Source organism: Montipora foliosa, chromosome 9 (assembly GCF_036669935.1).
Source record: "Montipora foliosa isolate CH-2021 chromosome 9, ASM3666993v2, whole genome shotgun sequence".
Lineage (NCBI taxonomy): Eukaryota > Metazoa > Cnidaria > Anthozoa > Scleractinia > Acroporidae > Montipora > Montipora foliosa.
In genome coordinates this window covers 19,471,359-19,481,358 of record NC_090877.1, presented here as the reverse complement: position 1 = coordinate 19,481,358, position 10,000 = coordinate 19,471,359, and the positions used below count along the sequence as shown (strand labels likewise).

At 40.6% G+C, this 10,000-nt stretch overlaps 1 protein-coding gene across 2 annotated transcripts in view; it reads left to right on the top strand.

Annotated features, from left to right (window-relative positions):
* The window catches only part of LOC137970764 (uncharacterized), a 14,357-nt gene extending 8,414 nt beyond the window's left edge, over positions 1–5,943 (top strand). For both annotated transcript variants that reach the window (XM_068817327.1, XM_068817326.1), the window contains exons 3-5: positions 1–255; positions 2,374–2,653; positions 5,372–5,943. The exon at positions 1–255 is cut by the window's left edge and continues 68 nt beyond it. In XM_068817327.1, the coding sequence (XP_068673428.1) occupies positions 1–255; positions 2,374–2,653; positions 5,372–5,662 (826 nt within the window). In that variant the 3' untranslated portion in view covers positions 5,663–5,943. The remainder of the gene's footprint in view (positions 256–2,373; positions 2,654–5,371) is intronic.
* Positions 5,944–10,000: the final 4,057 nt, after the last annotated feature.

Genomic DNA, 10,000 nt, shown 5'->3' with positions numbered 1-10,000 from the left:
TTTCTTTGGTCCTGACTTCACTTTCAAGCTGTTCCAGGCCAATGCACACTTTATCAAACTAGATGAGATTGCAGTCTGGACTGGAGACAAGCTCGAAATCAAAATCACCTGTGCTTTTCAGTACTTTCTAAGAAAGGACTTTCTGCCAGATTTGCATGAAGCGTACAATGTGGACTACGAACCCGTTGTCAGGGGAACCGCAATTGACGCCATAAAGGGAAGAGCCGCGAATTTACCGATCGAGGATTACATCAGGTTCGGTGCTTTTCCATGTTAGAAACAGTTTTCAGGTATACATTTGCCCACCTCCAGTACAGAACGTTTCTTAACCATTAGCAAAATGTATTTTTTGAGCATCATTATGAATGAGGTCTTCACGGGAAAGTACCGTACTCTTACACCACACTCTCTGTCCAAAGGTTCCCTTGAGGATGGTTTGCTCTGGTCTTGGTTTCGATTTACCCTAGCTTTGCAATTAATTAAATAATTAATTAATTATTATCAATAAATAAATAAGGAATAATTAAGGGATTTGCAAACTTTTACCACTTGTTTTCGTAAACTGCCACATGATCGATTGGGGCGCATAGAATTTCACCCTAGGAAAATCGGTGAGACATAAGAAATTGCTTCCATGTGGGAAGTAATCATTTCCCCGTGGGAAGATGGCTCATAAAGCTTAGTGTTAATTGTCTGAGCGTTAACGCTAGAATGGAAATGGGTCGTTACAAAGAAACATCGAAAATCGAAGCCACGATCGTTAAGAGGCCTACCATTTTTCAAGATATTGCCCGTTCCGGAGTTCAAAAAAAGGACTGTGCACTAGTTTTCGCATTGTTGAAAAGTCTTTTGATTAAGAAGTTAACCGCCACCACCAGAAAGATGTCCCAAAGGTTAGTACCATAACCAACTATGGGCAGATTCTTTGGATAGTAATCACACTGTCGAAAGTTCAAATAACATATAAATGGGTCTAATATGAAATTGGCCTCTACCGAATAGAGTTTGAGACCATTGTGCTAGTAAAATAAAAGTGCATAATGGGCTCAACCCTTTGTTGAATTATGCCAGAAATTATGCCCAAGTTCCTGAAAATTATGCTACTAGATTCCTAATTTCTTCACAGAATGACACCCTCCCGGTGCACATACCAACGATTCACAAATTATTGCATTCTAAAGCGTGATTCTCAAATGTCCTTCAACTGTTTGATTTGTTTCTTCTCTGACTCAGACGACTCTAGAATGGCAACACGGAAAGAGATAGGGTCTACTGCTAGGCAACTAGGCAAATGGGAAAGCAAAATGCTTCCGGTAGTTTCCAGTCTCAAATAAAACTGAATAATGTAATAGGCTATTTTCATGATGGCGTCATTTTACTACCGAGACCAGAGTGCTTTGCTAAAATGCTTTCTTATGAAGATTTTTCGACTCTCCAGCGAATAACCAGACAGTTGGTGAAATTTGGCAACAGAAGCCATTTAATGCATTCTGGTCTTCGTAGTACAATTACGTTATCATGCAAATGGCCTACTGATTTGCTACTATTCTAAAAGTCAATTAAATGCAAGAATAAAATTGTTTTAGCTTTAAAAAATCTTTACACAGTACAAAGCACAAATTATACTTCCCTAGAGCTGTCTTTATTTTTTTCATATATATATATATTTTGCTCGTTTGCCTAGGCTATGCCAAAGATCATTCTAGCACACCGGGCTTACCCCTACCATGGAATCTATACAATGTCTTCATTTTTTTTCTTCTGATTTTCTAAATCCAGTTAGATGGTTGCATTTTTACCTTTGGTAAAGTGACTTATTTAGATATAACCTTTGTTGTGTCTGGCCTCATTTTTTTTTACGAGACTAACATAGAAGAATCCTCTCCACTCTCCATCGATCAGAATTCTGGAATTGGCATCTTCTGGAAGATAGTTGGTGGCCGTGCGCAAACCCACACTGCGTTGTTCGCTTACCCCTAAAGCGCTCAGAAGACAAACAAATGTTGAGACTTGTGGACCAAAAAGCTTGTCATTATATTAAACAATGCCAACAACACGCAGCAATTCGCAACGCGGTGTACAAACACACTGCATCCAACCTTAAGTGTTGGGTCAACAGAGACAGGGGCGAATTCAAGTGAGACCATCGCTATTGTGTGCATATGATGGATGGTGTTGCATAAGATGTTCCTGATGCTGTGGATCAGGGAAGGTTCTTTATCCATCATATGCACACAGTAGCGTTGGCCTCACTTCAATTCCCTGCATACACATACACACGCTGCTTAGGACAACATTCCTTTACAGAGACAGGAGTGTTTGCAAAGGGCTTAATTTAAGTCAGAACTCATTGTTTCCCTCAATTGTTTACAGGAATCGAGAGAACATTGAAAACGAACTTTTCAAAGCATTGGCTAAGCGGGTTGATGGTTGCTGCCGACCGACATGTCCAACAAAAGAAGAAGATATGCCGCCTTGTGGTTACTGTATCAGTAACAACCTCTGTAAGAGTGATCAAAAGGGGATTTTTGTAGAGGTGCGGTATTTCCAGTTACTGGCAGTCGACGTGCATGACGATGTCAAGAGTCGATACTTGCGACAGGTTATAGAAGCGGCAGAGGAAGAACGAGCGCAGTTTGAATTGAGGGAGAAGGTAACGCCTTTGTTCAGGATAGAATACGATAGAGTAGAATAGGCCATATATAATTCTTGTTCTCACAGTCGATTTGGCTAGTACGCAGTGGAGGCTTACGGAGGAAAAGAGATATTTGCATCTACAAAAATTCCCTCGCATTAGCCACCCATTCCATGCTGCTTCTAGTCCATCTGTGAGAATGCGAATGTGGTCTCGTCTTGGCACTGTATCATAAAACAATCCTCTTGGAAATGGTTCAACTTCGAGTGAAAGGATTGCGCTTCCCCTACGAGATCGAGTTGACATAATATTTTGACACTTTTTCAGTTTTGATAACAATCAGGGTGTTAAAGAGATTCAAAGCAGCTCTTAACATTTATTCTCTTTCCCTGTGCATTGCATTTGGGCCTAGCTGATCATTATCCGTATCGTTTTACCTTATCACTGAAAAATTATTGCAATTCGATTGGTTGAGGTCATCGCTGAGTAATGCAAACATGTGAAAATTACAAATAAATCGATGGAATTATACGATTTCAGTTGAGGCAAAAACAAACATTAGTATAATTTTTAACGGTTTTCATCCTCCCTCCAACAACTGCTGGATCGCTGTCCCGTGCCGCTTCTCCGAGACGCCTCATATGCTTTTTAGGTAAATCTTTGTTGCGGCCTTTATTCTTGTTTTGACGCACATAGTTTTACCCTTGGAAAATTAAAATGAAATCGATCACCATTCATAAAACATAGTCAAGAAGTTGAAATATCTGTCATAGAAGAGTGATAAAGAAACAACATGTTTAAATCTCAGGCTTGTGTGTTATATACTTGAATTATTCGGCAAAATGTACCATGTAGAGTTTCGTATAGAGATACCACGTGGTGGTGTCCTTCAGAAGGACACGTGCACAAACTTGGAGGCCGGTAAACAGCGGGAAAGACCTGGATTTACTTCGGCTACCTGAAAACCTATCTTTGCTCTGCTGAAGTTGTAAATATTCGCATTTACACTTGTCTTGATATATTGGTTGTTCAGAGCTTAAAAGCACGATGTGAATCAATATTTTCATGTTCATTGTATGTCTCTATGTCACGCGCTCTGGAGAAAAAAGATAACTGAAATTTAACTGCTCTACGTAAAAAAAAAAGTATACTATCGAGCTGAAAACTTGCAAGAAGGTATATTTTTTGCTTAATGAAGATAAAAACTCAATCGTCTGTTTTATGGCGTAACGTAAAAGCCAAGAATGGCTTACTGTAACAAATATTTGACGACTTCCAATTCTCCTACAATCAAATGTCCCAAAACGATCAAATCCCGCGCAATAAAAATCTCTTGAAACGATCCTAAAGGCTGTGCTAATGTGTTTTCGGAAAGTAAGGAAGTATTACTCGTTGAAAGGTTAAATGATAAAAAATTCCGGAAAACTTTAATTATGTGGAGAAACTAGATATACGATAAGAAAAACAAGTTATAATTGAAATAAGTTATCCTGCAAACAAGCTATCGTAAATATTAAAATAGAAAAATAAAAGGCAACAAAGAGGAAGATAGCAGACTCTCTTGACCATGTTAAATGCATCACCAGGACATATGCATTGTTATCGGTTGACAGATTTTAAAGTATAGCCTCTTCTTGAGTGTTCTTAATATTTTGAAACTCTGTAAATAACTCCACGTTCGGCGAAAGCAAAAACTGTTTTTACAAGTTCTCACTGAATCAGCCAGTTAGAGAGTTGCCTGTGCGACCTGGGAAGCCTCTGCCTTTAAAGATCTCCGACTTGTCAAAAGAAGGATATAAGGGGAAAATCGGCAGACGCTGTTTTGTCAGTACTTTATGCGTGAACTGCACATGTGGAATGAGACAGTAGATGGGGCACATACATATGTGGAATGAGGCAGTGTGGCCCAGTGGTTAGGGCACTTGTCTTAAGATTCGGAGATCCCGAGTTCAAGACCCGCTTTGATCCTGGTAGTCCCTGGTTCAACTAATAATATTTTGAAACTCTGTAAATAACTCCACGTTCGGCGAAAGCAAAAACTGTTTTTACAAGTTCTCACTGAATCAGCCAGTTAGAGAGTTGCCTGTGCGACCTGGGAAGCCTCTGCCTTTAAAGATCTCCGACTTGTCAAAAGAAGGATATAAGGGGAAAATCGGCAGACGCTGTTTTGTCAGTACTTTATGCGTGAACTGCACATGTGGAATGAGACAGTAGATGGGGCACATGCATATGTGGAATGAGGCAGTGTGGCCCAGTGGTTAGGGCACTTGTCTTAAGATTCGGAGATCCCGAGTTCAAGACCCGCTTTGATCCTGGTAGTCCCTGGTTCAACTTCCCAGCTGCGCCTGTAAAATGCCAAATGGTTTGCCTCCGTCAACTTGAGATTCTTAGCAGCTGTTGTTGTTGTTCTGTTCTTTCTTTTCGTTGTGTTCAGATTGGCCATGAAAAGCCCCTGTGAGGAGCGGTTAATTAAGTATGTATTGTATTGTATTTTTAGAATTATCATCACAGTGAAGTACGTAGCATGCTTGAAGCACCTTCACAGAAGCCTAAAAATAATTCACGCTCGAACGGGACTAGACCCATGACCGCCCAATTACGCTGCACACAAGGCTCATCCAGCTGAGCTACTGGGATCTGTTCAGTAAAGCTGCCCGCAATTAGGCTCTTGCAGCGGATAATTGAAATGAACCCCATGGTTATACTTTTTTTTTTCCTTTATTATGTCCATCACAGGTTGTTCGTAAGGAAACTGAGAAACACAAAAACGAAATTTTCAACGAGGCCAGGGAAATTGGGCAGAACGCAAGTGCACAAGCTGCTGTTATTAATGCTCAGGCCAGAGCAGATGCCCTTGGTATCGTGGAGAAAGCAAGATCAGATGGTTTGAAGAATATGTACGCAGTTCTGAATATAACCACGGATGAAGAGAAAGCGGCATTTAACTACCTGAGATCACTGAGGCAGAACAACAACATAAAGCTGAATGTTGGGTATCAAGCGCTTGCACAATTTCAAAATAATTAAAACTGTGAGGAACCTACTGGAACTTTTGCAAAATGCTTTACTTATAAACGTTTACAGGATTTGTGTGCTCTTTCTGTAATAAGTAAATAACAAAGTTTATGCATAGGCGCGCTGTCAATTTTATCAAAATCTTTTAACGAAACGCGAGTTCCTTGTCAATCCATGCAGAGTTCATATCCCGTTTCTTCAACATATTGAATGAACGGAGGGTATTAGAGGGAAATTTTCTCTTCACTGAATTCGAACGAGGAAAGATTGATTATGAGCTATCGATGAGCATCGTTTTGTTTGCAAATATTATATCTACAGTGACCTCAAATTTCATGCACAACCACAGAGTCCACACCCCGACAGCTGCGGCTTTTGGCCAAATGCAAGAAGAATGCCCCCAACCCCCTCCTTCCACGCCCACGATAGGCCTATTTTCCACACCCACCTTACTGGAAAATACCCAATATATTTTTGACTTATCCTTCCTGTATTATTTGAGTTTTCCAGCCTATCAAAAACTCTAACAACGTCATGAACATTTCCAAGAAAATAAGTATGTCACCCGGTTTTATCACAGGTAGCCCAAATTAAAGTCACAATTTGAATGCTCAGTTCAAGAGGGGAGTGGGGGGTAACTGTATTGCTTTCCAATTATGTTTTTTGACCCACTCCTCATGCCAGTGTGACGTGACGTAGCAGCGGGCGAAAGTTCGGGTCGCTTGAGTGGAACGCCATCGAATCAACTCCACCAGAGGTCAGGATGAGTCAAGAATGACAAAGCCTTACGATAATCACGCTATCATGGCTATTGCTCACTAATTGCATTGTAAGTGTGTGACCTTCTTTATCTGTTATTGTTGGATTGTTGCAACTGAGGCCGGGGCCCAGTTCTTCAAACAATGATAACGCTATCTGCCTGATAAATCACTATCCAGTAGATGTCATAGCGAAACCAATTGCGCTATCCAATGTATAGTGATTTATCTGGCAGAGGGCGCTATCCTTTTGAACAGCTGGGGCCTGGACTTTCAGGTTTCCTGCAGAACACTGGATTCTAAATTTTTAATTTTATCCTCATTCACCCCAAGAAATAGTTGCCTAACTGACCTACATCCTTGATAGACGCTTTCTTGTAAGTATATTTATTTATTTTCTTTTGGCAAATTGGGTCATTACTTTTGCCTTGCCCGACCATTGTTACCAGCGGATTCGTGGTCATTAATTTGCAAGGAAAGCAATTAATATCTTGTTATCAGTTTAAACTGTCCATAAATAATAGTGTTGATGTTCTCATCAGGATTCAATGAACCCAAAGAAAACAGGATAGTTTCAAATCGTGAACAGATTCCAGGTTTAATTCACAGGACCGGATTAATAATTCTTTGAATGTTCTTTCGTTGAAAACGATGGATTATTCTTATGAACCTCGGCAATTTTGTTATTTCGTCAAATTAGTCGAATCTAGGCTGTAGAATACTGTTAGCAGAAGCAACAGTGGTGTCATTGGAATATTATAATAATTTCAACAGAGAAAATAAACTAGAGCCAGATTGAACTCGCAATCCTAAAAAATAACTTAACTCTTTTTATTTCGGGATATGTTGAAAATTCGAACTCGAAACCAGTAATCAATAACATTTCAGCCGCGCTGCCACCTGTTGATTTTTGAAGGGATTGCTATGGCGAGCCATCAACAATCTAGGAGTTGAAATTACACACACCTGTAGCCTAGTAGGCATTTTCATGAACCTCCTATTCTGGACTCGTAACTTAAATTTACTGTGTACTGCCCCTTGAAATTCCCACCGGTTAACAATACCTCTCGTCTGATTTGACCGAAGGCCGAAAGCTTTTGTTTTAACTCATCACAACTCTGACCGTTTAATCCAAATAAGGAGGACTGACCCAACGGCGTCCTTAGAGACGCCCCTTCCCTCCTGGCTCAGTTGCATTTAAAGTAACTGCAAGAGTGAATTAGATCAGAGTGTTGTTATGGCATGGGTGGGCTCCCCAGCACAGTCAAAAATGGACTTATTTCACAGGTAACGCAGGCTCACTGTGTGTTCCACATAGGTAAATATAGAGAACATATGAGGCGAAGTTTAGGTCTGGAAATTTGCTAGAAAAAAGTAAAAATCGATGAAACTTACCATGTGGTGAGTTGTTGTTGTCTTTAATACTTGCACGAAGTTTCGGGAAAAATGGTCCCTGTTCACCTTCCTTCATTGTATAATGAGTCCCCCTGGAGGGAGGAGAGTCCCGATTGGGACAGTGAGTTTTGGGACTCGTCATTAGGCGTCCCGAGTTCAGTGCCATTTTGAATTGAACACTTTGCGAGGACAACGGTTTTGGGCCGCCATTTTAGCAGGTTAACTTACAAGTTCCACAGAGCCTGGTGGCTTCGCGTTGCTACCTGGAGATGCTTCAGTGGATTCATGGTTTAGAAAAATTTATGTTTCACAAGCCTGGCGTGTTTATTTAACGACTGGATTCGATTTTCGCGAAAAAAAATTGTGCTTGTTTTTGGTCGATCGAAGTCTCGACGCTGGCTTCCGCCTCTTACCTTGTCACTATACTATGAAGGGAAGTGAATGGGGACCATTTTTCCCCCCGCTACTTGTGCTTTACTCTCAGCGGCTTAGATCACGATCAAGTATTCTACACAACAACGTAGCGAAAATGTGACAATTCGGATGCAAATATAAGAAATGCCTTCAAATTCTGCGTTATCTCTTCTTGGATACCTTCCTTCCGACCACTTTATTGCAAAAAGGCCCGTAACATTTGAACCCAACAGCTTCTGGCGCGAAATTTGCATTGTTCGATTCCAAATTGTGAATCTCGCACGTAGTGCTGCGTTCGCATATGCCATCACCATTTTGATTCCTGGTTTGAGTTCGCTATTTCAACTTTCAGGAATTATGCTGTACTTAAATCGAGAAGCGCATCATAACCATAGGCAGAGACTTTGTGAAATGCTAACTTTTTCGCAGCCGGTACTCTACGGCAGATCGATACAGAAAAAATCAAAGCGATGTTTCTGGTTGGACCTGGAAGAACTCGTGTCTGGTGGGACAATTTTGTGGGAGGCATTGTGTCTTCAGATGAATGGAAGGAAAACTTCAGAATGCGCAACGAGAATTTCTACAAGTTGTGTGATGAATTGAGCCCCTTCATCCAATGGAAAGTTACGAACACGCGACTTCCGGCCGAGGTGAAAAGACAGGTAGCGTTGACCCTGTGTTACCTATCTGATGAAGGGCGGCTAAGGAAGACAGCAAATTCTTTTGGACTATCTCGGCCCTGTGTTTCCGTAATCATAAGAAGCGTAACTAGGGCGGTAACTCTCCATCTGGGTCCAAATTACATGACACTTCCTATCCCCGGAAATGCAGTAGAAGATGCCCTGACCAATTTCTTAAAATCGTTTCCTATACCGCAATTTTTGGGCGCAATAGACGGAACACACATTGCAATAAGGCAACCGCAAGAAAATCCGACTGACTACAGCAACAGGAAAGGTTACCATTCCCTTAACGTCCAAGTTTGCTGTGACAAAAGTACTGTTTCATGGATGTCACGAGTCGTTGTCAAATGGCCAGGCAGTGTTTATGATGCCCGGATGTTTGCAAATTCTAAATTGAATGACCTACTGAAAAGTGGAAAAATTACACAGTGCAGACGGCAGGTGAGTTTTATTTTATTTTATATTATGTATAACCTATTGCTTTTACTTTTTAATAAAGTGGATGCTCAGAAAAGTATTAACTAGGAGGGGAAAGGGTATGTTGGACTTGTGGCTGGCAACGGGGTAATGTGATGGGGGGAAGGGGTAAGTTTCTGCTTTTGTTATGTTTCAGATGATAGAATGGAGAACACAACTGGTTCCTGAACCAGCATTAAGAAGAAAAGATAGTCTAATGAAAGTTATCATGCTAAAAAACAGAAACAATGGCATTAAGGAGGAGAAGGGAACTCAAACTTTTACAATTATCTATTTTGTACAAAAAAAAAAAGAAGGCATTGCCTGCTCAATTTGGAAACAGAAAAGATGACATAAAAGAAATGTAAGAGAGAAAGAACGGAAGGAGGACGGAGAGGAGGAGGGGATAGAGGGAAAGGGAGGCCAGAAAAAAAAAGGTCTTTGAAGGAAAAGGCATTAGACAGTCAGAAATTTAAACAGCTGGTTAATTAATATCAAATTACACATCTTAAAAGCACTGATCAATAATGGTGCCGACCAGTTTCTGCTGATTTCTAGCCTCTTTGTTATCACATATTTCTTCAAGTCAAATGTATTTTAAAAACCCTACAAACACTCGGATAAAGACACTTACACTTCATTAT